The sequence below is a fragment of the Ambystoma mexicanum genome, chromosome 1q (genome assembly GCF_040938575.1).
Source record: "Ambystoma mexicanum isolate Mex_15411 chromosome 1q, UKY_AmexF1_1, whole genome shotgun sequence".
Classification (NCBI taxonomy): domain Eukaryota; kingdom Metazoa; phylum Chordata; class Amphibia; order Caudata; family Ambystomatidae; genus Ambystoma; species Ambystoma mexicanum.
This window is the reverse complement of record NC_090922.1, coordinates 43,226,326-43,254,058: the sequence shown is the minus strand read 5'-3', so window position 1 is coordinate 43,254,058 and position 27,733 is coordinate 43,226,326. Positions and strand designations below refer to the sequence as shown.

Sequence of the window (27,733 nt, the reverse complement as noted above, 5' to 3'; positions counted from 1 at the left end):
TGCGGACCGCAGTCTGCCCAGGTTGGTGATATTTAAAACTATAATTCAATAACAGTTGACAGAAGTTCTTTGAACTGATAGTGAGTGTTTCCCACTTTGAACCTTAGGAATTTCCATCTGAAAGTCTGCATCTTTCATGTCCAATTTTGCCATGTAACCCTCCTGTCTGAGAAGAGGGATTACCTCCTGCAGGGTAGTCATCCTGAATGTGTCTGGCTTGTGTGAGACAGGCATGGTATCAAGAGAGATGACACAGATAACAGATATATATTTCTAAACACAGCTGTATTAATAATCGGGATGGTGTAACACTTAATGGTGGGATTTAAACCAATGAGTGTGTGTCAAAACCTATGCCTGTCCTCACAACTACAACTACAACAAAATCTAGTGGGGAAATGTTATCAACCAAATATAAGTGTTCAAAAGTAAATGTGCAGCTACTGGCAATTTAAGTTCATCTAGAGTTCTCGGTCTCAAGTTCGATACAGTTCCACTGTAACATCCTTACAAGAAGGTTTGATCAAGTTCTGATGTTACCTTTGTCAGGTTCACTGGTACCACAGTTTGCATCAAAAGAGGATCATGGGTTTCCCTTCCCCAAGTTCAAATGTAAGCAAGTTCATACAATACTGTAATCTTGAGACTCCCTTCCCCAAGATAAACACTCTTCAGTTCTTTGGTTCTCAGAGTTCCCTTCCCCAAGACAGGGTCCATTTGACCCATCCTTTGGTTAGTTTCACCAAGGCACACACCTCTTTGCTGCTTTTCTAATATTTAGTGGTTTCTGGTCTAGGTGCAGTTGTTAGACCACCCGGTCCTCCCATTACAGGTCACGCAACCAGCAACCACATACTGTGTCTGTGATTTGACTCTTGATGTTTGCAATGTCTGTGTTATGAAACTTCCCGCTCTAGGTGCAGTTGTCAGACGGTCCACCCAGCACAGGACACAGAACCATAAGTTTACCCAAAGCCGTTGTTCAGTAATATTAAAGTCAGCTCTTCATTTCCTTTACAGGTCTTTCACATTATTCTTAAGATTATTCTTGGATTTCCCAAACTTTCTCAACCTCCTGATCACCTGAGGAATGACGGTGACTGGAGGAAATGCGTACAGGAGTGGAAACTACCAGTCCACTACAAACTCTTCTCCTAGAACTCCTCTTGGGGGAAATTCCCTGGAGCAGAACAGTTTGCACTTCCGGTTGACACTGGTGGTGAACAGATCTACCTGAGGGGTTCCCCAAAGGGTGAAGATATCTTGAAGGACTTCTTGAGCTAGTTCCCACTTGTGGGAGACTGTGTTCTGCCTGCTCAGAGCGTCCGCTGCCGTGTTCTTCTCTCTAGCTAGGTGAACTGCCGATAGAGATTCCTTCTTGTATTGCCCAGAAACAGAGCTGGATTGCCTCTCTGCATAGTGGTAGTGACCCTACACCTCCTCTCTTGTTGAGGTAGTACATAGCCACTTTGTTGTCTGTAATTTTCAGGACATTCTTTACCCGTACAGAGGGCAGGAAAGCCTTCAGCGCAAGTCTGATTGCTCTCTGCTCCAAAAGATTGATGTGTAGTTCGGACTCCAATGGAGACTAACAACGGCTGATTGTCAGATCGTTGGCATGGGCTGCACACCTCGAAAGTGAGGCATCTGTCACTACCGTTATCTCAGGCCATGGTTACCAAAAAGGTTCTCCCTTCAGAATGTTGTCCTCGAAGGCCCACCACAGAAGATCATGCGCAACCCTGTTCGGAACCTGAAGTAGGTCTGACCTACTGACCGAGAATTGAGACCACTGTGTTCTGAGAGACCATTGGATCTCATTCTCAGGCGAGCCTCTAGCACCAGGATGCCATGAGGCCGAAAAACCTCAAGAAGTCGAAGGCCGGGAGACAATGGGCACTCATAAATTTGTTGACATCTGCAGAATGTGTTGAGCCCTCACTTCAGGCGCGAGGTCTTTCCCAAGGATGTGTCCATTAAAGCCCCAATGAATTGGAGCTTTTGAGAAGGTATCATGTGGTACTTGTTGTAATTGAGGGAGAAGCCCAGTCTGTGGAGAGTGTGGCAGGTCATGCTGAGATGATCCAGGACTTGTTCAGGAGAATGTGCCCTGACCAGCCTATCGTTGAGTTAGGCCTAGACGTGAATCCCCCCTCTCCCGAGACTGGCTGCCACCACCACCATCAGTTTGGTGAATACCCTTGGGCAGAGGTCAGCCCGAGCCGAATGACAACTCCAAACTGATGCGAACCGCCAACGGCGAACCTCGGGTACTTTCTGTGCTTGAGATTATTTGGCTCATGAAAATAAGCATCCTGAAGGTCCAATGACACGATCCAATCCTGGAGCTGGACAGCATAAAGGATCTGAGAAAGTGTGACCATTTTGAACTTGTCCTTCCTGAGGAACTTGTTTAAGTTTCTCAAGTCCAAGAGGGGTGTCAGTCCTCCGTCCTTCTTGGGGATTAGGAAATATGGAGAATATCATCCTTTGTTCCTCTCCATTAAAGGTATTGGCGTTATAGCACCCTTCTCTAGCAGGCTCAATATTTCCTGGAAAAGGAACGGATCAGGAACCTTTAACGAATGGCTTCCTGGTGGATGATTCTGAGGTCTCTGAATGAAGGGGAGGCAGTAACCTTGGGCTATGGTTTCTAACGCCCAAGCATCTGAAGTAATACCCAGCAATTCTTTCAGATGCTGAGACAGTCTGCCTCCCAACAGGGTGTTGTGAGTCAAACCCTCAGAGGTTTTGAGGTGGCTAAAGCAGCAGGTGATGGTAAAGTAGCCATTGCTTGGGCGGGCTGTGCACCTCTCCCTCGTCCACCACGAGGGAATCTTCTTTGGCCTCTTTGACCAGCTATTCCTCTCGTTCTTCCAACTGAGGAGTAGTAGCGAAAGGATCTACCCCTCTAAGGAGGTCTACTGGGGTGAAAAGCCTAAGGCTCCCTGATGGCAGCACCTAGAGACTTGGCTGCCGCCTTCGAGGTCTGCTGCTTCTCAAGGCTTTCGTCAGCCTTACTGCCAAAAAGATGAGACCCATCAAAAGGCATATTTAGGAGTCTAGACTGCACGTCCGGTGCAAATCCAGACTTCCTTAACGAAGCAAACCTGCATATCACGGTGCTTGCCGCCATGGCTCTGCTGATACCGTCAGCAGAATCCAAACCTGACTGTAGAGACTCGCACATGGCCTCTTTTTCATCTTTTACATGGCCAGGAAGCCGTCACTTTCTTCCCCTTCGGTAATATGTTCAGCCGCCATGGATACACAATTCCACAGGGTAAAAGTTAATTTTGCGAGGGCACATGCAGAGTTGGGAGACTTGAGAGCCATGATCTAGCAGAAAATACTTTCCTTGACCAGGCGTCTATACGGTTATCATCCCAATCTGGTGGAATGGTCGGATAAGCATCTTGCTTGGAGGTAGCGGTTGCTGCTTGCACCACTAGGCTTTCTGGGGTGGGATATTTAGACAAATAGCTGGGGTCACTACTTGACGGCCTATATTTTTTTGTCAAATTTTTATTGAATGGCGAACTTGAATCAATCTGGTGCTTCCCAGTTTGCACTTAATCTCTTTTGTAGAGCGACATGAAAAGGCAGGATTAGATCCCTTTGAGGACCTTTGTCCAGGATATTCATGAGGTCATCATATTCGAACGGGAGGGCAGGTCTGCTCCATCCCATAAAATCAGTGACCCTGGTCATTAATTGTCTGTAAGAGGCATCTGTGTGATCAGCTGGGTCTGGCTTGCCAAATCCACCCCACTAGCGGTTTGTAAATTATCATGAAGCTCCTGCAATCTAGATTCCTCCTATATAAAACTATCAGGAAGATTAGGTGTGCCATATTGTAATCCAAAAGGTAGATCATTGTCATCTGAAGGCTCATTGTCTTCATAAAAGAATGTGAGAGATTAAAAAAAAAAATCCTTTCTTGGCAATGCTGTAATGGATTTTTGAATGTTTGAATGTTTGGTAAAGGCGTTGATGGCTTCGAGCCAGATGCCGATGGAGTCATCACCAAACTTGATTTTGGCATCAATGTCTTCGAAGAAGACGTCTTGGGCGTTGATGTCGACTTGTCCGTGGACTTTGTCCGTGACGAAACTTCGATGACTCGACTGAGTCTTCGATGACTTTTCATTGTGTCGAGGCCTGGACGGCTCACAATGAGAATCTGGCCTTTGTCCGGGCTCGAGGGCATGCAGGCTTTGCCTCAAGCCCTTTCCTTACCAGCTTCAGAAGGCATGGTAGGAGCATGGCCGACTTGCTTCGAGGGATTCTGACTCTCGAAAATGTTAAGCATTTCCTGCCTGAATGATTCCCATTCAGCCGGAGTAGATGCCTTAGTAGGGCAAGATATACTCCTCTCTGGAGTTGAGTCAGACAAGGAAGACGAAGTAGGCCTTTTCTTCAATTTTCTCGACAACGAGGAGTGGTGAGAGCCACTCTGCCACATAGACCTTTTAGTTCTCTTCCGTCGAGGAGAGTCGTCTCGCTTCGTCGGAGGAATGTTTTTTCGACGTGGTAGTCGAATGGGATTTTTTGGGGAGTCTATCTACCGCCAATTTTCCTTTACGCTCCTTCAGAGCTTTTCTGATCATCGATAGACATGACTGCCAGGTCTTGTGCTCCACGCCAAGGCACTACAAGCACACCCAATGTGGGTCAGTTAGTGACATTTTAGCACCACACTCTTGGCATTTCTTAAACCCGGTCTTCGGGGTTATCGAAGACTAAGACATTTTTCACAATTTCTAATAATATGAAGAGCACTGTAGTTCACGAAGCAAAAGCTTACTCGAAGAAACAGAAGTGAAGCCAACGGGTGCTGCGCGTTCCACATGTACCGTTGATCACGTCATCCTCGAGACGGAGGCCCTCCCTCGAGGGACATTGATTTGACAGCATCGACACACAGCGCCCTCTGCCAAAAAATGTTTTGCCGAAGCAGCCCAAGCTGCATATAGGATATCATAGATGAGGAATACGTGGGAGGACGCAATCCATTTGAAATGCACACTGCAAGACAACTTACATTTCAAAAGTTAAAAGTACATGGAGATTGAGATGATTGTTCTATGAACTGTAATCCTTTTGCCATCAAAATACTGCTTTGATTTTTACCATGCTGAATCAGCAATCCAAACTCTCCCAAGTAAAGGGAAGGTGAATTAGAGAAATTCCAGTGTTTCCTCTGTTCGAAAGTGTTTACAATAGAAACTGTGTCAATGTTCTTAGTTCGTGTTGATGAGCCAAATATTGAACCACTAGATTTTCTTTTTTGGACTTTTTTTTCTTCAAGGTTTTTCTCAAAGTTTTGTGGAGGATTGCCCCTTTCCCAAGTTAAACACTCTGGGAAAGAATACTACCTGCTCTGACAATACAGAATGAATCTTACTCAAAGTGCCAGAACACCAGTTTTTTTGCATAGACAGAGTTGAAAAATATGGTCCTCGCAAGGCCTTCGCATAAGTAACTTACTATTGTTCAATGCAAAGAACTAATCTTCAGAAATATGTGCTCTGACCCACATTCCCAAAAAAACACATTGTGAGTAGTGTGAAAATGCTGTTTGTGTTTGCTGCTTCAACTTCCCTGTGTCTTGTTGCTTAAGAAAAATCCTCTTCGGGCCTTATTTTAATCTTTGCTTAAGATTTTTGTTAAGATGGATGACAGCCTCCCCCAGCTGCACTAAAACAAGTTTCTAGAAACCCCAATGCTCGCAATACCTCAGAGAATCAGTCACGTGCAGACCATCGAGTTTGTCCCGTCATGGGTGCTTACATCTTTAGCTAGGTTACTGCATTGGGCCTTATGTAAAGGAAAATAAACCAAATGCAAAATGTCCCACCCCTAAATCCAGAGTACCCACTAGCCTAGTGAACCCAGACTCCAATCCAATCAAACATTGTACAAATCTACTTGTCTTCCTAACTAAAAACCCAAACCAACAGTAAATATGGAATGTTCTATGTGACCGGGTAATAACCTGTCAGGAAGGCAGGAGGAAATTGAGGGTGGAGGGTTTGAGGAGGGTTGGGTAAGGGAGGGGAGTGAGCTGGGTTGGTCTGCATCCTTCTGGACCCCCGCATGTGCCATGCATGTGGATATTGGTCCTGTCCTTGGTTGCAAAATGCCTCCAACCATTTCTTCTGGCCAGTGATCTCTCTTTCCCATTTTAGAACTCCAACTCCCACAGTGCACCCGATAGCAACTGAGAAAACCAGGAACAGAGTCAAGAAAACAGAATCAATAGCAGCCAAGAAATGGACTTGGAATGTTAATACCAAATATTGTGAAATCCAAAACCCAACCTGGCAAACCCAGACGGAACCCAGGTGAATGGGAGGCCAGTAGAAAGCGAAGAGAAACTGCAGGGGAACAAGATACACACTAGAACCCTCCCAAAACCGAATTGGAAAGAAACCTCCAACACCTGAGGAAAGCCACAGGGAGAACAAGCAGACTGAACCTCCGGTGGCTACTATATCAGAGGCCATATCAAAAACTCTACTGGAAAAGGGGGAGGGGCTTGTAGGAATTTTTAAAAGCCTCTCACTCGTGTTATCCAGCTCCTGGGAAAAAGGCAGGCACCAACTGATGCATAGAGTGAGAGGAGCACTACAGCCAACGGAAGGGAAAGGGCGAGACAGAACCAGCAGGCTCAAAGTATAAAAGGAGACAAAAGGAAAAGCAGAGGTGTGTTATTCGGGTGCGATCATACGAGACAGACCAAGAGACCAGACAGAGGAAAGATGGTGCAGAGGAGCGTGGAGGTAAATTACTCAGGCAATGCGTAAGGTGAGGTAAGGGAGACTTGTACCAATTTGTGAGAGTGAAGCAGTGAATACAAGTGTTTGTGAAGGTGAGGGGCGAGTGGGCCGTAGGGGATTTAGGGTAGTAGAAACAGTGAGAGGGAGTGACTGTTCAGAGAGAGTGAGGATTTAGAGTGGGATATTGGATTGGGGTGCAAGGAGAAGGGTGCAGGAGAGATGTGAGGGAGGTGAAACTATTAAGAGGTAGCGTAGTGGGAGAGTGAGCAAGGCACTATATCCCTGGAAGGGTGAGCAGGGCACCATATCCTTGAGTAGGCAGAGGGTGAGGGGTAGTGAGAGGAGGAGTAGTGAGGAGAGGGGAGTGGATTAAAAGTAGTGCAGAGAGGGGAGAATAGTAGTAGTGCAACGGGGGGGGGGGGAGTGCTAGTGTGGAAAAAGGAGAGTAGTGGTGGTGTGGAAAGGGGAGAGTAGTAGTTGTGTGGAGAGGTGAGAGCAGTAGACGTGCCGAGAAGGAAGAGCAGTGGTAAGATCAGAGGGTGGCAGTAAGCAGGAAAGAGCAAGGACTATCAGAGGGATAGTGAAGAAGTGTCAAAAAGGAGCGTGAGGAGAGACGGTGGGTAGAGAAGAAGATAAGGGGGAGCGATAGAGACTCAGGGAGAGATCCCTTGAGTCATGGAAGGAAGAAGATTGAGTGGGGGCTTAAGCGTCTAAGGCACAACCCTACAAACCCTTTACAACCAATATCATAGATGGTGTAGGTTCAGCCTGGGATGTCTCGGAGGGAGCTTATACAGATCAGGCATTTGCCTTTATGTCCACACTATTAAACAAGTACGACCTTAGACAGTAAGGAGAAACAATCAGTATAGACTATCCTTGGGATTAGGGACACCTAGGTTATGATGGTAGTAGTGCATTTTAGAGGAGAGGGACAGTACGTAAGGAAATCCCCAACCCGTTTTTCCAGCCCAGTGCATTATATTGAATAATCGGTCTACTGCTACCTTGAACAATCTGTACAGTCTCAGTTTTTGTTCGTTTTATTTTTAATCAAAAATTAAAAACCAAAAACCCTTGAATTGTTCCTGGAGTCTCTTCAATTAATACCATCTGAGACACCTAGCTGGATGAATTCCAGAGTCAACACATACTCTTAACAGATTCTATTTATATAACAACCTCCTGTATCCTCCAAACCCCCGCCCGATGTACAGGGTCATGGAATGGATCTACAGACAGCACTTAAATACATTTGGTTCTATGTGAAAGTCTAGCCTGCAAAATGTCCTCTGAGAGGTGCTTTCTTTTTCCTGAATCCTACATTACTTTCCCTAAATATTCTAGGACTGGTATTATTTACTATTCAAAACTCCAAGCATAGAATATTTGGATAAATAGTTTGATTTTAATTAGGGCGTAAATTTGCCTAAAGGTCGCCCCCCGGAGACATTTTGCTTGACGTTATTGTCACTGGATACCATACACTTTTGATTATGATCTCTAAACAATTGCCATCAAAAGAGACAATCTAGTACAACCTTGCAGGATTCCGATCGATAACCATATACAATGCATTTTCATCATAGAATAACTGCTGTTTGTCAGTATAAAAGTTATATGTAATATGTGCATTAGACTCGTGGTCTCTGAATGGGTAAGATTTAACAGAATATATGAAAGCATGCAATTGTTTACAATGGTTGCTAATAATACAGTGTCGTAATTTTTAGGCTGAATTGCATGCACTACCCTCTGGGACCACCACATACAATTAGGACTACAGGTGTAAGCAAAACCAGCCTTTGATATAAGTCTGTACTACACAGTTTGTGGTAGCGAGCTGAGCAGCCAGGCCTATCTCAAGAGGGAATGTGAGCAGTAAATGAAGTTACACAGAGGTCTTAGAATCACAGTGGTTCAAGTAGACACTTACACTCAAGGTTTCTTGGTAAAACACTTATTAATTTATTACACAGTCATTTAGAAAACATTCACTAGAAGGAGGCAACTTAATATTATACACAAATACACTTCAGCACAAAACTGATAGGTTTCTGAGTAAATTAGGCTCCCCTGAAATAAGAGCAAAACTTCAATTCAGTCACTTTAAATAGGAGTACAAAGGCACAAGTTAATAGAAAAGATCACAAATACTTTCTTAGGCAGTGCAAATAGTTTTAGTTCATTAGAGAACTCGATTCAGTTCAATAGGCCTAGGCCTAAGCCAATGGGCTAGTGTCTTGGATAGGAAAGAGCAGTTCTTGTGGTAAACAGTAAAGTCTTTGCCAAAGTTCTCAGAAGTAGTTTGTACGAAAAAGAATAATTTGTTGGGTCACAAGCTGATTAGGCCTGCAAGTTGGGAAAGTTTCACGAACTTTCACAGCAGGAGGTAAATTCTCTCAATCGGGTTGGCACAGTACCTTAATATGAAGAAAAGATGCAGCTGAAGTCGTTGGTTCTAGGCAGTTCCTGCAGATCTAACTGTTCCTGAGCCTCAGTCGTGGGGAAAAGAGGGAAGACGTCGGGGGACTCCTGCACTGCACCATCAGAAAAAGAGGACAAAATAGAGTTCCTTCAGTTCCAGTAGCTGTAATTCAAGCACACAAACTGGTGTCCCTCTCCCTGGTTAATCCTAACCAGCTCAGAGAATGGTATCCACGTGGCTTACGAGTTGATTGGTCCCACCAACTCAAAAGGGAGAAGTCGTCCTTGAAGGGGCGAGATGAACTTGGCAATTCGGACCTGCAGCAGGGCTTCACCGGGCAAACCAACGGTCCAGCAGCCGTCCTCTTCCAGCTGGTCTTCGGTTCTTTCGTTCCAGTGGTCGTCTCTGCCTTCCAAGTCCAGAGACTCGCCTTTTAAACAGTTTTCTCCCTTTCATTCCAGCCTAGCTGCCACTCACCCAGCAGGGTGGCTGTCCTTGCTGGACAGTCAGCCAGCCAATCACGCCAGAGTGCCTTTGGGTCTCCTATGAGACTAACCACAGGGAGTTTCGGGCACCTCCCTCCCTTCCTGCCCACCCCAGACACTCAGACGCCAGAGGCAGTCTTCAGTCCTGAAGCCCGCCAAAGGCATACAAACAAAGGGACCAAACCTGGTTTGGTGCGCAGAGAAACTTTAGAAGGACCTTTCCAAAAAGAAACGGCGAAAAAAGAAGTCTGGCACCTTTTTAAAACAAAGGGGCTTAAGGCACCATCTTAAAAAACATGGCTCCTGCGATTTTTAGCTACCAGTGTTCGCGGTCGGGAAAAATGATGGTAGTTTGTTGTAAAACGACTGCTACCAGCCATTCCGATAGGAAAGGGTAGCATTTGACTGCTACATGAGTTTTTAGACACAGGGGATACTATGTAACCCCTACAGCACTCTATTGTATGATAGTGTGTGCTGGGCCTAGGAACTTAAAAAGACTAGTAAAGTCAATTTAACCTTACATTATCTGGGAAACAGTAGTTTATCCCAGATAAGGTATTTAAACCTTTGGGAAGTCTAAGAGACATCCCTGTGTCACTGCACTGAAGGTGCTGTGTAACACACATGAAAAGATGATGCCTATGGAATTATCTAAAACTCCATAATCAAAGAACACAAGAGTAAAACACACATCAAAATACATGAAAGAGTGGGGAAAAAGGCTCACACTCTTACCAGGTAAAACAATCCAGTCCTCAAAATCCAGCAAAGGTGCTGCGGGTCTCTAAGGTGAAGGGAATTAGCACATTTATGAGAATTCTCCCTAACACTAATGGGCTATTGCTCATGAATTAAATAAAAGTTACCAAGTCACATCATTACAAGAATTATCTTCTAATGCCAAAGTGCATTCAACTATAATCATATTGGTAAGAAGATACAACAGCCACCCAAGATGTAGGAACAATTCTAAACCCAAAATAAAAACGTGAAATCCAAAGAAATGCCACAAAGCATCAGTTGCCAGTTATTTTCTTCATGGATTGTAACTTAAAACAGCCTGGCATCCTAGCAACCATTTAGCCAATTCCCACTAACCAAAACCTCAAATTACTGCATACTTAATTCACACAAACCCACAGAACCACCTCTCTAACAGCAAACTGCACGGACTTCACCACAAGGCAACAACGAACAATCAACACATAGATCGCAACAACAGCACACGAGGACGTGCTTCGATCCTACATGCACACCAAAGCTCAGCGCACTGTGAAAACTGAACTGAAGCTGCCAACAGTACACCACCTCTCACTTTTCTACGCCCTCTTCACCCACTAACCCACCCCCACCATTTTGTTTACAGATCCGCCTGAGCGCCTGGAGACGGACTCTGTTGGTGATGGTGCACTATATAAATACCTTTAACATTAACATAAAAATGTAACTAATAAGTCAATGCATCTTTATTAACAGCACATTGCACATTGTTAAATATACATAGTACGGCAAACATATTTGAAGATCCCTCCCGCATTTACAACTCTGTCTTAAAAACAAATGTTTTTGTTATACTTTCTCACACTCACTCAAATACAGAAATAATTAGCGAATTATGAACAGCCCTCAGAACTCACTATTTTCAGCTCCGATACTTCTGCCTGCAGTCTTGGTGCAGCCCAAATTAGTGTTGAAACAGCTTCTGCAAGACCAGGATCTAGTTCTCTAAATAGGGGTAAATAAGAGTTGAAAGTAAAAGAAAGAATATGTCACACATGGAACATCCTGTTGAGCCTCTCCTTCAGACACACATGCCTTTGAGACAAACAGCCTAAAGCAGTCCATGCACAACACATGTGTACTTAACCTTTCTGGCACTCGTAGCAGCAATATACACATTTTCATTAAATATGACAACTGTTATTTACCCAGTCATAGTCTAACTGGAGCGTGTAGCTATTTAGCATCACATGCTACACAGTTTCTGCCATCTAATGGTTGGTCTGGAGTCTTACAAGCGGCTTACTTCAAAATTAAAATGTGAGCATCGAGAGGGGTGCTCCCATCATACTATGCCTATCCTACATGCTTCAGCACCAATAATTCCACTCAGTGCCTACGTCCGCAGAATGTGGTTTTCCATTTAAGTGTAAGATTGAGGGCAGTGTAGGACCAGGAGGATCTGTGCTTATTCCACAGTTATAATTCACAACAGATGTGCTGGGTGGATGCATGTGATGCTAAATCAATAAAAGCTCTATAAACACTATTACCGGGTAAGTAAAATGTATATTCTGGGGCTTGTGAATCTGTTTAGATTCACAAAACATGAATGAAATTAATGAGTAGTGGTTGTGGGTGGGTGTGAAGGTGGCAAGGCAGAAATCAAATTACGGAGAAATGGGAGGCCTACTTCTGACTCTGCTCACATCTGCATGTAAATGCAATAGTCTTTTTTGTAAATGTGTGTACTGAACTCCACACTGCAGCTTTAAGAAGTCTATCTAGTGGAACACGGATTAGTAATGCTAACGTTGCTCCGTCTTCCAGGTTGAGTTTTCTTTCGGTGTTGATTTTAACATGTTATTTTGTACAAGATAAAGCTTGTAGGTCTAATTGACTGACAGAAAATTTAGAAAAAAACTTTGGGGGCGAGGTTGTAGCACAATGGTCCGAGCATGCAGACGAGCTCTGGGGTGAGCTCCCGGGGACCCAGCTACCTAAACCCCATAAATCGCCAATTCACCCAAAACCCCCATCGATCTGAAGGGCAAAGGGACCCCCAAATAAGAGGACCACTCATCGAGACGTATAAGACTTGCATCGACGGCAGCAGCCAATCCCAGATGGGACCATAGCGGGGGAAAGCCCTGTCCAAAAAACAGACTGGTTGCTCTGGAGCTCTGAATGAGGACACATCAGGGGGATGGGATGGAGCTTGTCGCCGTGCTCGTGTAGAGGATCCCGGTGAACTGCCCGGGACCTAGTGGGAGTGCTGCGGGAAGCGACAGGGTCAAGCACAGAGAGAAAGTCAAAGCAGGGAGGATCCCACGTGGCAGAGGCCCTTTGGTGTAGTGACCGGGTGTGACAGAGGAAGTCGGGTGGTACAGCAACCAGCAGAGAGCAGTGGCAAGCGCAACAGAAGAGGCTTGTGTAACGTCAATCAGTGGTGTGGAAAGCCGAGTGCTCCAAAGTATTAAGCAGGGGGCTAGGAAGAACCGTGCAGTGAGCACATCCAGTGAACTTAGGCTGTGGGATGGTGTGCAGCAGGGAACCTTGTGGTCTCTGCACTCCCCCGACAGTCGAGGGTTAGAGTGCTCGATGTGAAGCCTATGTTGCTGAACTTGTTCCTACGGCATAAAGATTTAGTTGCTGGCCTTCTGGCCGAAAGCAAAATCTCCATTATGTTATCCGGGAGGTCCCAAGCCTTATATTCTCAGACTTTCAGAAACCATGCCTGAAAGCAGAGTGTCTTGACCTCTGGATGGAGAACCTCACCTTCCTCTTGCAAGAGAAGATACTCTGTTTGTGGAAGACGCATTGGAGGGCAGATGGACATGTCCAGAAGGTCCGGGTACCACGTCCCCCTGGCCCAATCGGGAGCAATTAGGATCATGGATTTCCCGAACTTTCTCAACCTCCCGATTACATGAGGAATGACAGGGACTGGACGAAATGCGTACAGGAGTGGAAATTCCCAGTCCACCACGAACACGTCCCCTAGAGCTCTTCTTGGGGAAATTCCACAGAGCAGTACTGTTCACACTTCCGGTTGATACCGGTCGCAAACAGATCCACTTGATGGGTACTCCAAAGGGTGAAGATCTCTTGAAGGAATCCCGGAGCTAGTTCCCTCTCGTGGGAGACTGTGCTCTGCCTGCTCAGTATGGCTGACGTTGTGTTCTGCCCTCCGGCTAGGACAACTGCCGACAGAGAGATTCCTTCTTGTATTGCCCAGAACCAGAGCTGCATTGCCTCTCTGCACAGTGGTAGTGACCCCCTAGACCTCCTCTCTTGTTGAGGTAGTACATGGCCACTGCGTTGTCCGTCATTACATACTGAGGGCAGGAAGGCCTTCAGCGAGAGTCTGGTTGCTCTTCGCTCCAAAAGGTTGATATGTAGTTTGGTCTCCGATGGAGACCAACAACCACTGATTGTCAGATTGTTGGTGTGGGCTCCCCATCCCGTGAGTGAGGCGTCCATCACAACAGTTATCTCCAGCCATGGTTGCCAAAAAGATTCTCCCTTGAGAATATTGGCTTTGCAAACCCACCACAGAAGGTCCTGAGTAACTGTGCTCAGAACTTGCAGTTAGTCTGACATCTTGCCCGAGAATTGGGACCAGTGTGTTTCCCGAGAGCCCATTGAAGGGATCTCATTCTCAAGCGGCCTCTGGAACTAGGAAAATGCAGGATGCCACGAGACCGAGCAACCTCAGAAAATCGAAGGCTGGTAGATGCTGGGCATTCTGGAATTTTGTTACCATCTGCAGAATGTGTTCAGCTCTCAACTCGGGTGGCGAGGCTTTCCCTGAGGAAGTATCCAGGACTGCTCCAATAAATGTGAGTCTTTGGGATGGTATCATATGGGTCTTCTTGTAATTGCAGGAAAAGCCCAGTCTATGGAGCGAGTGGCAGGTGATACTGAGATGTTCCCGGGCTTGCTCAGATGAACGAGTCCTGATCAGCCAATAGTCCAGGTAGGGGTAGACGTGAATCCCCCCTCTCCTGAGACTCGCTGCCACCACCGTCTTAGCGCCAGCCGTCAGCCTGAAAGGCAGAACCCAAAATTGATAATGAGAACCGCAAACCTCAGGTCCTTTCTGTGCTTGAGATGGATTGGCACATGAAAGTAAGCATCCTAAAGGTCCAATGATACCAACCAGTCTTGCAGTTGGAGAGCCTGAAGGATCTGAGAAAGGGTTACCATCTTGATCTTGTCCTTCCTGAGGAACTTGTACAGGTTTCTCAAGTCCAAGATGGGTCTCAATCCTAAGTCGTTTTTGGGAATCAGAAAATAAGGGGAATACCAACCCTTGTTCCTTTCCGCTTGAGGTACATGTTCTATTGCATCTTTCTCTAGTGGGGTCAAAATCTCCTGCACAAGGAGCGGGTCTGGAATTGTGACAGAGTTGTATCCAGGTGGATGATCACAAGGCCTTTTTTGAAAAGGAAGGCAGTAACCTTGGGCCATTGTTTCCAGTGCCCATGCAACTGAAGTAATGCCTGCCATTCGTTCAGATACTGTGAAAGTTTGCCTCCCACCGGGGTCTTGTGGGTCAAGGCTTCAGAGTGGCCTAGAGGCAGCTGTAGCAGCAGCTGAAGGTAAGGTTGCAGCTGCTGAGGCTAATTTAGCACCCTTTCCTCGTCCACCACGAGGAAATCTTCTGTGGCCCCTCTGTCTGGCTTGTCCTCTTCCAATTGAGGAGTAGAAACGAAAAGACTCACCCCTCCAAGAAGATGAGCCTGAATAGGGTTGTTGAGGTTCTCTAATGGAGGTCTGCAGCTTCTCCAAACTCTCATCCGGCTTGCTGCCAAACAACCTCGAACCATCCAAGGGCTTGCTGAGTAGCCCTGCCTGCACATCTGGTGCAAACCCTGACTTCCTCAACCACGCAAATTTGCGTAATAGCGTGCTAGCAGCCATGGATCTGCTGATGTCATCTGCAGTATCCAAACCTGATTGGAGACATTCACCCATTGCCTCCTTACCATGCCCAAAAACATACACTAGGGGCACAGGGTTGTACCCCCAACCATGGGTGCCATAAGGCTATCCCATGGGGCTGTACACCAAACCAAAAACAGGAAGAGCTGCACTGCCAGGAGTGCCACATGGACTCCTGGGCAGAAAACAATACAGAACACAAATGAAAAAGGCCTACAGGACAAGGACAGGGAGGCCCTGTTCCTCCAATGCATTTCCAGCATCACAGAGATTTGTTCAGCCGCCATAGCAACACAGTCCCACAGGTCAAGCAGAACATCTAGAGAATGTACAAGTCACGTTAGTGGATTTCAAAGCCATACTTCCTGCAGTGAAAACTTTAAGTGCCCAGGCATCCACCCTCTTGTCGTCCCTGTCAGGGGTGATGGAAGGATAAGCAGACTGTCTGGTTGACATAGCCGCCTGAACCACCAAGCTTTCAGGAGTGGGATGCTTGGTAAAATATTCCGGGTCACTGCTGGAAGGTCTGTACTTCCTTGCAAAGTTTTTATTAACTGCAGCCACAGTTTCCCGGGTCTCCCAATTAGCAATGACTTTTTTTCTGTAGAGCCATGTGGAATGGTAAAATCAGGTCTTTCTGAGGCCCTTGGTCCAAGATGTCAGTCATATCATCTTGTTCGAATGACGGAGTAGGCCTACTCCATCCATTAATTAAATGGCCTTTCCCATCAGTTTTTTGGAGGATGAGTCGGCATGCTCAGAGGGGTTAGGCCTGCCAAATTAATTCTGGCGAAGTATCCAAACCACTAGCTGACTAGAGATTATCATACAAATCTCTTAGTTGGACTTGTCTGAAATAAGTTCTTCTTGCACATTGGGGTGCTAAACTGCAGACCAAAAGGTGGTGAACCCTCATCAGAGAGTTGGTCTTCCTCATATATTGTCGACAGACTTAAAATTGTCTTTTTAGGTAAAGGCTTATAAACCTTGTCTTGTATAGCCAATGGCTTTGAGAATGTCTAAGCAGTTGTCGAAGACGGCTTCGCAAATGGCGCTGGTTTAATCGGCATCGGCCTCGACTTCAGTGTCGACAGCTCCGACTCCGATGGAGTCGGCAAAGACGCTGAAACCTTCAACACCTTGTGCTTTTTCATTGAAACCACAGTTGGACTTGTTTCTTGACTCGTCAACACTCTCGACGATTTCTCGTTGGATCGAGAACTTTCTCAAAATGATGCCGGCTTTGACCTCTGCTTTGAAGATGTAGCCTTCGACTTCCCTTTGTCGTCCTTACTCCCAGAGACCACGGCATGGCTCTTTTACTTTTCTGTTGAGGGGGTCGAGTCCGCATTCTCAAAAATTTGCAAAATCTCACTATGAAATGAATCCCACTTTGCAGGGGAATCTGACTTCGTAAAACATCTTAAAACCTCCGTGGAGGAATCACTCGATGGTGAAGGAGACCTATGGCGTCTCTTCTTTGCCTTCTTAAAGGAAGACGAAAAGTGTCACGATTGACTCCTCGATCAGGACCTTTTTGATTTTTTTGTGCCGGGAAGAGTCCCTCGACTCACCGGTCTTTCTCCCGCTTCGAAGGTGTCTTCGATGCTAACCTCCCCAAAGCCAGTTTACCTCTACCCTCCCCGATAGCTTTCCGTGTCATGGCCTGACAGGACCCACAGTCGTCAGTACGGTGCCCAGAGCCCAGACACCACAGGCAGAAGCGGTGAGGATCAGTATTCATTTTCGACCCGCAGTTCTTGCATTTTTTTAAACCCGATTTGGGCGTCGATGGAGTTGAAGAAGAAAACATTTTCTCACGAAAATCTGTCTTTGAAGCGCGCTGTAATTCACTCGAAGCATTAGCTCGGAAAAACGGAACTGAAGCCAATGGGCTGCTGCATGCGCCATTTATCCTGATGACGTCGACGTAGGCCCTCAAAGGACATTGACTCGACTTCGAAGGTGCAAAGCTGGAGAGATTTATTATCATAAGGTGAGGAATACGTGGGAAGACACAATCCATTCAAAGCGATGTTGTTGCTATACAAAGATTGTATAGCTAACAATAAACCAGGTAGAATATTATAATCTTGCAGAGTGCTCCACAATTTGTCGCGGGAGAATGAATCAAATGCCATCTTTAGTTCGGCAAAGACTGCATATAGCTTGCAATTGTTTATCTGGGTATATTTTTTATAAGTAGATCAAGTCTCAGATACTGTTCTACTGTGTCAATCCCTTTTCGAAAACCCACTCTTGCAGATGTCCCAAGATGACCATCGTGTGTACTTTCCCCGCCCCATCTAACAATGAGATTGGGCGGTAGTCTTAGGGCTGGTCCTTGCAGCACTTTTAAAAAATGTGCACTTTAACAGCCTTCCTCACAGTTGTGGGCACTACACCTATTGCGATAGCGGTGTTACAGACTCTAGTCATGATCGGGCCCGATATTTCATTCTTGTTTTTAAACAAATCTACAGGTACACAATCGGGCCCACAAGCCTTTGCCCCTTCAAGGCTGCCATAGCCATCAACTACCTGTTCCATGGTCACAAGTAAATTTGAGGGTTGTGTAGAAATTCAAAGCATGATGGGTTAGTTTGCATATCATATGAAAGTTAAATTTGTTGCCCTCTATGCATTTGCTCCTCATTCTGCAGGATGTGAGAAACCCAAGGGTATTCACACTCTTTTCCACTAGATCCTCTGCTCAGGTGGCCAGGGCACAGCCATCGCCTTTGGATCCAGACCAGTGCGGGAGGATCACCTCAGTGGAGGGACTTTGGGAATTTGGAGTGGGATGCCCATGAGTGAGACGCGGTATTCCCCTTTCACAAATTACCAAACATCCTATTCTTAGCGGGATATTGTGAATCTTAGCCGGTCTCCCCCCTCCCCAATTTCGAAAACCACTGGGACGAAGAAGAAGAGGAACAGAGCTATTAAGATTACCCATAGGAACCAATGAACCATGGAGCCCATTGGGTAGTCTCCATCTTGTCCCATTAACGAGGACAGGCAGAGTCAGGCCTCCCTTTTCAACCACCCACACCAGCAGCTGGTTAAACCTCCCTACCAGTATTAAAAGCCACTCAGAGCGAGCTGGGGGTGCTGGAGGGTGCAGAGAAGCCAGAGGGAGACCAATTGAGCTGGAGAGAACCTGGAAGGCCTGGAGGAGGAAGAACTACCCAGACACTGGACCTGTAAGTGCAGGGGAGGCTGCAGTGTAGCGTGGGAACTGTGCCTCCAGGGAGCCAAACCAGGGGCAGTTGGAGTTGCCTGATGGCACCCACATCAGGGCTCCTCCCCTGGGCGAAACTGGAGAGCCCAGGTCTTTGAGGAGCAGGTAGTAGGACCCCGACCTCAGTCAAACACCCTCCTCCCTACCCCCTTTACGCTCCTGTTGCTCCCAAACCGCGAGAATGCCGTTTTCGGGCAGCTGGTGAAGTGGGAGCAAAATACAATGAACTGCATTCTGCATTCTGGGACTGGACCATTTCTTTTTGAAAACAGAGGGGTCCGAGCCCAGCTGAGGGAGACCCTTATGTGTGAACATTAAGGCGGGGTCCGAGAACCCAAAGAGCTTTTGGGAAGAAGTTGAGAGCACAGAGAGGACCCGGAAAGCCAGAATACAGAAAGAAGCCTTGAGAGACCAGAGGGGAACGTGGAGTTGAGATGCAGACTCAGTGCTGGAGAGATGGAGAGAGGCTGTAGCGTGGCTGGTGTAAGAAACTCATGATGGCAACATTAAAGACAGACACAAGTAATCACAGTTCAAGGGTGCTTATCAAACTGTATAGGTGGATTGGAAAAACGCCTAATCCAAAATAAATCTAAGATAGGAGCAAGCTACGATCATCAATTAACAATAATGCAGTCCTAGTGGCGTCTTGTTAAATAAAAGAGCCTATACTAAAAAAAAAAAAAAACCTATTGCCAATCCTTACAACTAATACCAAAAAGAGTGAGGAATAGTGTTCACAAGAAAGAAGGAAGTGTTCATAAATGTTAAGTCAGGATGTGGTAGCCGGGTGTCTACCTTCCCTACGTTTTGAGCATGGGACAAGGCGGGACTCTGGAGCACGTCACACACTCAAGCTTTCCCACCTTGAAACTACAGTTCCGCTCTCAGGTATCAGGACCTTTGGTGGTTAAGTCTCTTTTCTACCAAAACGTATCTTACCTTCGATGACCTGATGTTTCCAAAAGAAATAAACAAAAAGTTCCTTTCCCTATGCATGTAAGGTGATGACTTTTCACCCATGCACCCCCCCTCTTCCGGGCTCAGATGCACAAACAGTTCCTAGCGATATCAGGAACTTCGGTGGTTGATTCTCTTGCTTCCGAGGGCCTGATAGGTTCAAAATAACAAGCAAAAGTTTTTTTCAGATTGCATATGGGGTGATGATTCTTCACCCCTGCGACCCTCTCTTCCGGGCTCAGACCCCTCTCGAATATCAGCCTCACTCCGTCGAGTTCACTCTGGCTTGTATTCAAAAGATTTCTCTATTGCATTCATGTGTCTTAATGTCTTTTTAAACAGTTCACTGTGGACATCCCTCTGTCGGGTTCGCTCTTTGTTTGTTTGTTTTATTTGCTTATATAGCGCACCGAGCCCAAGGTTATTTGGGCGCTTTTCTTAGAGTACATGTTACAGAATTAAATATAGTACAATACAAGATACAGTAAGTTATACATTGGAAGATCTCAAAATAGTTAGGTTTACAGATATATACAGGTATTTGAATTTTACATAATGTACAGAGGAGACAGGGTCATAATTAGAGCTTACGTAGGAATACAACTGGCCATGGGAGCCCTAGGCGTGAGACCCAACAGGGCTCTGGTTATAGTCGAGAGGGTTGCTGAGGTCGAATAGTCACGATAGAGCAGCATGGATATTTAGTTAGATTGCGGGAATAACCAGCATTTTGTTTTGTACCGAAATGAGAGGAACACAGGGTCGATTCTTAGTGTAAGTGGAAACTTGTTCCAAGTCTTGGCTGCTAACACCGGGAAGCTGGATCCTCCTGCTTTGTTTAGTTTGAAGGTCGGTATGTTTAAACAGTGGGTGTAGTAGATCTAGTAGGCCTGGTAGACTCTTTCCTGGAGAATTTGTTCATCAGGTATTTAGGAGCAGAGTTGTTGAGGCACTTGTGTGTGATCATAATAGTTCTGAAGGTAATCCTATCTTGGATTTGGAGCCAGTCGGCATTTTTGTCCAATTTGTGTAATGTGGTTAGAACGAGGCATATTAAGGGCAGCCCTGAGAGCATTGTTTTGTAATACTTGTAGCTTGTGCAGATTCCTTTGACTGGTGCCCAAATAGAGAGTATTACAATAGTCCAATTTGGACATTAGAAGGGCTCTGACAAGGGTGAGACAGCTGATAGAATCCAGTAAGAGTCGACAGGCATTTATCAGTTTTGATGTGTATGCCGTTGACGAAGCAGTGGCATTAGTCTTTGGAGGTTTAAGGCAGAGTGTAGATAGAAACCTAAGGTTTTTGCTATCTTGTCTACTTTGATGGCGTTATCATCGAGAGTGAATGAAGAATATTGTCATGATCTCTGCTTCCAAAAGGTCAGGGTTTTCCCAACTCCCTTGGAAGCAGATCCATAACCCAGGTTCCGAGGGCCAACCAGTCCCAATTGGGACCTTTTGGACCCAGTCCTGGCGCCAGTGGCACCAGGCTCATAAATATGCCCAGTCCCAGCGCTGGAAGCGCCGGGCTCATAATGCTTGGGTGGACTTACCTGCAGCAGACCATGCTGCTTACTTGCCTGCCAGCTGAGCCTCTGATCCTCTTCTGTTTGGAACTACTTTTCCTGTTGGGTGGGGCAGGAGCCACTCCCTAGATTCAGAACACTGGAACTCTTCTGGAAAGCAGGAACTCTTTTCTTACCTAGGCGTGGCTGTGGAAGGAGACACCTAAGCACTACAGGAGGCTATTTAAACCACACCCGCTGGATGAATCTTGCTTTGCGTTATTCTGCATCCTCTGCAGCAGAACGCTCATCGTGTCTTCTGCATCGGATCCTGGGCCTAAGGAAAAAGGCTTACCATCCTGAATCCAGTCTTCAGCAACACCTATAAAGACAAGAAAGAACAGGTTAGCATTCCGGCATCTGAAAGACAAAGGCTTACCTACTCTTCGTGCGCTCCGGAGGTCTTCACACTGCATTCCGGCATCTGAAAGACAAAAGCTTACCAACTCTTTGCACGCTCCGGAGGCCTTCGGCGCTGCACCCTGCATCTGAAAGACAAAACAAGGTGCGTTTAAAGACATTGGGGAACTTTAATACTCACGTGCCATTACTCCTTTCCACATCAACCCCAGTGGGTATTCCGGCACCCTGCAGCCGCTCCGAACTCGTACCTGCAAAATAAAAGACAGTTAGAGCGCATCGTGAAGCAGGCAACAAGCGCTTACTTACGTGCTTCCAGGCGCTTCTATTCATCACACGGACTCCATCTTCAACTCACTTCAGCCCGTCATCCGCCATCGCCGGAACCTGCAAAACAAGAGACATCATTACTAAAGACTTTAAAGACAATAGAATTACTCGAAAGTTACCGTTCGTGCAGTAAACGACGGACAGCAGTCCTCTGAAGTCAAGAGGCCTGCGCTACCGATCCAGTGAAGAAACTGGTTACAGCACCCTGCCCCGAGGCAGATGGAGAGCTCGGCATTCACTTACCTAAGGTGAGAGTGTTAACCTTTGGGGGTCTACAGGAGAGCAAGAAAGGAAAGGGATAGGGACACCCCAATAACCCCAGTTCGTTAATCCCATATTTTCTATCTGCAGACATCTTACTCTTGAAGTCAGGCATACAGTGCACAGAGGTCCAGCCCAAAGAGCCAACCGGGTGCTACACATCACCTTTGAAGATACGGTAGTCGCCCAGTCAAGACCGGCGCCTCTGCGAGAATCAGGTGAGCGTTACAAATATTTGGGGCCTAATTTGCTGAGTCTTAGTTTGGAGCTGATGAGGAGGATCTCAGTTTTGTCATCGTTGAGACAGAGGCCATGATTAGCCATACATCCCTGAATTTTTCTGTAGACTGCATTGAGGAGAGTGGTGTCGGATTGGTAGTTGCCTGATAGATTGATGAGAATTTGCGTATCGTCTGCATAATTTGTGTATGATACGCCTAAGTCATCTAAATGATCAAATAATAGGTTTGTCTATATGTTATAGAGGGTGGGCGATACGCAGGAACCTTGAAGGACCCCACATGTTATAGGGGATGGATTGGCTGAGGCAATGGGGGAGAATACCCTCATAGATCTATCGACCAGGAAAGAATTGACCCAGGCTGCAGCTTGGCTAGAGAATGAAGCAGCTGTAGTGAGATGGTTAGTTAGGATGTTGTGGTCGACTAAGTCGAACGCTGCCGATAAGTCCAATAGGAGGAGTAGAGCAGGCTTACCGTTATCCCTTGCCTCATCCATTTGGATTTTCAGATCCAAGAGGGCTGTTTCTGTCCCATGTCTTGGTCTGAAACCTGATTGTCTAAGGCCAAGGAGGTTGTTTGATTCTAGGTGGTTTTGAATCTGGATATATGCAGCCTTGTCTAAGATTTTTAGGAGAAAAGGCAGGAGACAAAGGATGCATTTATAAAAGAGGTGATGAAGAGAGCAAAGTCCTTAGCACCTTATTTTATGATGGTGGCTGGGCATATATCCCCTTCACAACTAGATGGTTTAAGGATTCTGATGATGGATTGGACCTCTAGTGGGGTGACGGGTGTGAATTTAAAGGCTGTGTTGGGAGTAATGGGAGAAGCAGATTCTGGGTTCTGGTTCGGTTCCATAGTGTTTAAAGTGCTTGTTTTGGTAGAAGTCGGCAGGCTAGCTCTTTTCACTCCAATTTTGGTTTGGAGTAATGTGATTATATTGAGTAGAGCCTCTTGGATGTTAGTTTAATTTAATTTAGCATTTTAGCATTTACCATTTATATATATATATATATGTACACCAAAGGCATCTTTCTTACAACAATCAGGTGGTGTGATAGGAGATTCCAATTCTTTGAGGATGGTGAAGAGCTCCTTGGTATTAGATACAGATTCTGTTGTTGTAGCTCTCTTTTTTGGTTTCTAGGATAGCAGTTTTGTAAGAAGCGGAGGCGCTTACAAATTTGCCCTTATTATGAGAGGAGTTTTTTTTTTCCCCCAAAAACGCTTCAGCGTCTTTAGCTTTGCGCAGTGATTTCAGTTCAGAAGTGACCCATTTATTGAGGTGTGCTACAGGTTTGGATTGCCTTAGTTTCAGAGGGGCCAATTGGTCCAAGGCATCTGAAAGGTTCTGGTTATAAAGTTCTACCATAGCGGCAGGATCCAAGTCCGGATGCAATTGTTGCAGAGTAATAGGTTTCATTAAAGGGAGAATGCTTTCTAGGGATATTAGGCAGTTGTTCCTAGATAATGTGGGCGGAGCTTGGGTGTCCTTTGGTTGGAAGTTTGGAATCAGGGATTTCAAAGGAGATTACAATATGGTCAGACCAAGCACATGGTGTGTTGGTTAATATTTTAGTGTGGCAGTTGAGGTCTGCTACCCAATCTAAAATGCTGCCTTTACAGTGTGTTGGATCTGTATATGAGAAACCTAGTTCTATAAGGGTATTTTGGATGGCTAGAGTATTGGTATCTAGGTTGTCATGTAGGCCTAGGTTCAAGTCGCCCAAGAAAGTATTTGTGAGTTAGGTTTAGTATTTTGAGTGGCTGCCAAGAAATCTAATTCATTGGCAGTGATCAAGTCTGTAATGTCTAATGTATGGGCAATTAATGATCTTGCATTAATAAGGGCTCCCTTGATGGTGGCGCCCTCTCATTGTGGTGGGCGAGCCGCAGAGTTATCTGTGGGGCTTAGGGAGAGAGGTGAAGTGACAGTGGTGTTAGTCCGGTTAAGCCTAGGTGGCTTATGTTGAGCGTGGGGTCCTGATGTGGTGCGAGAACCGAGTCTCACGTTTCTGATGGAGGTAGGGCGTGGTACATTAAGTGTCAGGCATGGTGAGGCTGTAATTCAGAGGGAGGTGACTGAATAGCATGAAGGGCAAGTTACCTGTATTTTGTTGCGTTGATACATACGGTGGTAAGTGTGCAGAGAATAAGCAAGGTTAAAGTGGAGGATGGGTACTGCAAGGCTGAAGGCCAAATGGAACGCGCGCTCCCTTGGGTGTAACGGGAGCTCCCCCGAATCGCCATGGGTGTGTTAGACACTATTTATTGGCGGCGAGCTTTGTAGGTGCTAGGCAAGATAAACTAGGTATAACACTGATATTGGGCAGAGAAGGTACAGTGCTTGGTAACCCGTAAGTAAGGTAAGCTAGGTATAACACTGATATTGGGCGAGAAGGTACGGTGCTTGGTAACCCGTAGGTAAGGCTACTCAGATATAGTGTGTTAGAGACTGCTAAATGCAGTACAAAGTAAATAGAGTAGGCTAGGTACTATGCAAGGAAAAAGAAGGGAAACCTGGATACCTTGTCTTAGTTTTGTATATGGAACAATATATTGTCCACACAATCTTGTGTTTGAAGTGCTATATTCATTTCGAACCGCATGTCCTTTTCAAGGCTAAGTGATTTGGTCCGGTTACAATTGGTCCTGTGTATACAATGGCTCTGTTGGGCCCTTTCTTTCAAAAGGGTTCCTGTGCCCGGATAAGCATGCTCCTTTCTGATGCCATGCAAGGTAACAGGGCAGACTACAAGTAATGCAGTATGTGATGTGCTGGCAGGCTAGATACAAAACAGGATGTTGGAGTGTGGTGTAGTGCAATATCGGAGCCCACTGGGTATTGTACTCAAAGTCTATATTGGCTAGGTGCAGTACAGGATAACAAGGCAAGTTAGATAGACTGGACGGTATCAGACAGGCTAATGCAATACACACTAGTTGGACTGGTGTTCAAAGTACAGTAATCAATATTGGTTAATGCAATACAATGCACAGTAATTTGGTTAGGCTGGGGACGTTATCAGGCAGACTAATGCAATACAATAATGCACAGTAATCTGATTAGGCTAGGGACGGTATCAGGCAGACTAATGCAATACAATACAGTACAATACAATACAATACAATGCACAGTAATTTGATTAGGCCGGGGGCAGTACAAAAGGAATCGAGCAGGCTAAGTGAGATACCTGATAGCACGGACGATTAGGTGCAGTGACCCGTGATAGTTTAGAATTATGTACAATGCTACAGTTTAATATATAGATAAAGCATCCACAGTTATATAGTTGGGACAATGGATGAGATGTATAACTAGGACGTTGGCAGCGCCTCACCGGTCGGGAGCCACATAACGCACCCCAACGTTTTAATACGTGTAATGATTATTTGAACATGCACGATATGGCATGGACCAGTTGCCTATGTAGGGCGCCTGTAACATAAGAGTGGGCGTAGTGCCTGAGGTAATCATCAGACAACACACTGTCTCGTCAACACACTGTTCAGTGGAGCCTCAGACTTCGCCCCGTTCTATCGGCATACCTCAGTCGGGTTCACTCTTGCCAGGTTTTGCCACTCTGACAGTTCTTTCTCTTTTGCCAAACATACAGTTCTTTCTCTTGTCTCACATCTACGGGATTCACTCCCCTTAGTTTTTCCAATGGTTTGCCGGTCAAAGACTTTCGACTGTACAGATGATTTTGATAGACACCTGTATGACAACTTTGACCTTTTCCTTACGGTTCTCCTAAGGCCTTCTGGTATTGGTAGTTGCATCAAATGGTGGATCAACCAGAGTTTCTCGAATGAGCACCCACGTGGTTCCGGACCCCCCTGCAGCTGGTTTTCACCTAATGTTAATAGTTCTTTGAACTTCCCTTTAATTTGCCATTTGCAACTTTCGTTCAACACAGTTTGGTTTCTTATCGGTTCTCCCCTGGACTCACCGACTGCAATGAACCGCCTGGCTTTTCTTGTTTCTGGAGTCTAGAATGGTACCACGCGTCCCTCTCTTCTGATTATTGGCCTAGGTGTGCTGCGTGTACCGTTGACATCTGCTGAAATACACGCTGGCTGTTGTTCGCGGTCTTACGATTCCGTTCATGGAGGTTTCGTGGGTCTGGGTCAGAAAGGGCTTCTCTCCTTGTCGCCCCCTCGGTTCTCGCCGCCTTTCTCCTCCTCGAACTGCCGTACTGGATTAGCTGCCTCGTCGTGCGGTCTGGTCTGCCTTGCTCGTATTGTGCTCTTGTGCTCCACCTTTTATCACTGTGGGGAAGGGAAAGGCCGTCAGGTGTGTGTGATTCTGGTCGATTGCCTGACACTGGTTTTGGGACATGTCAGGTAAACGGCTCTGGTGTTAGTCTGTCTTTAAAGGTGTGCAAAAGTGTTTGTGTTGGAAAAGGGGGGGGGGAGTAGAGTGTCCTACGTGGTAAGATGGAGAAAAGGTGTTATAAGAAGGGGGATACCGCATCTCACCCGTCCGTGTCCCACTTCCACTCCCCAAGGACCTCCCATTCAGGTGATCCTCCCGCACTGGTCCACCCCCAGGAACTGGATGCAATAGCGATGGCCGTGTCCTGGCCACCTGGATGACAGAGCCCTGGGGACTAGTAAGTGAGACAACTTCAGGTTTCTCACACTAGGGAGACTTATCTCCAGGAAACCGGGAGAAGGCAGGCTGTAAGCTGCTGGTGATGCCCTGAATGAAGATGAAATACAGGAGAACTTAACACGGCAACCAGTGATTTTCCGAGAATGAAAGAAACCTGGTGCGTGTAAGTGTCTGAATGAATGTGAAATACATCAAAGTGGTCATGCAGAAGTTTAGGAAAGGCCTTGCACAGTCGAAAGTCTTTGATTATCTAAGGGAGAAGGAATTGTGAACAACAGGTCTGAGCCCGGCTGAAGGAGATCTGTAAACGTGTGAATAAGGGGTGCGAGCCCGAACGAGGGAGACCAATTGTGAACATTATGCTTAAGGGGTCCAAGCCCGAACGAGGGAGATCCATGGTCTGAGCGCGATTGAGGGAAACCAATTGTGAACGATAGGTCCGAGCCCGGCTAAGGGAGACCCGGGGTCTGAGCCCGGCTGAGGGAGAACCATTGGAAACAGTGAACCCCTTAAACTTCTGAACTTTGAAAAAACCTGAAGAAGAGAAGGAACTTTGTTTTGTATGTGTCCAGGCATCCTGCAAACAAGAGACTTTATTTTGGGGAAAATAGTTTGTCGCAGAAAGCCATGACTTATGTCCTGAACTGCATCTTCGAGCCACAGAAGCCAGAGTGTGTTTGAAGCTCAAGTGTGCCACCTTGTCCAGTGCTGAAAATGTGGAGAAGGGAACACATTTACTCAGTCATTCTGACCTACTATTTTCTGAACACTCTTTTGCATACATCA

The 27,733-nt window shown here is 46.1% G+C and overlaps 1 protein-coding gene across 5 annotated transcripts in view; it reads right to left on the bottom strand.

Moving 5' to 3' along the window:
* Positions 1 to 27,733, bottom strand: part of IST1 (IST1 factor associated with ESCRT-III) — a 615,340-nt gene that overhangs the window by 280,956 nt on the left and 306,651 nt on the right. For all 5 annotated transcript variants that reach the window (XM_069635496.1, XM_069635499.1, XM_069635500.1 and 2 more), the window contains exon 4: positions 11,336 to 11,423. In XM_069635496.1, the coding sequence (XP_069491597.1) occupies positions 11,336 to 11,423 (88 nt within the window). The remainder of the gene's footprint in view (positions 1 to 11,335; positions 11,424 to 27,733) is intronic.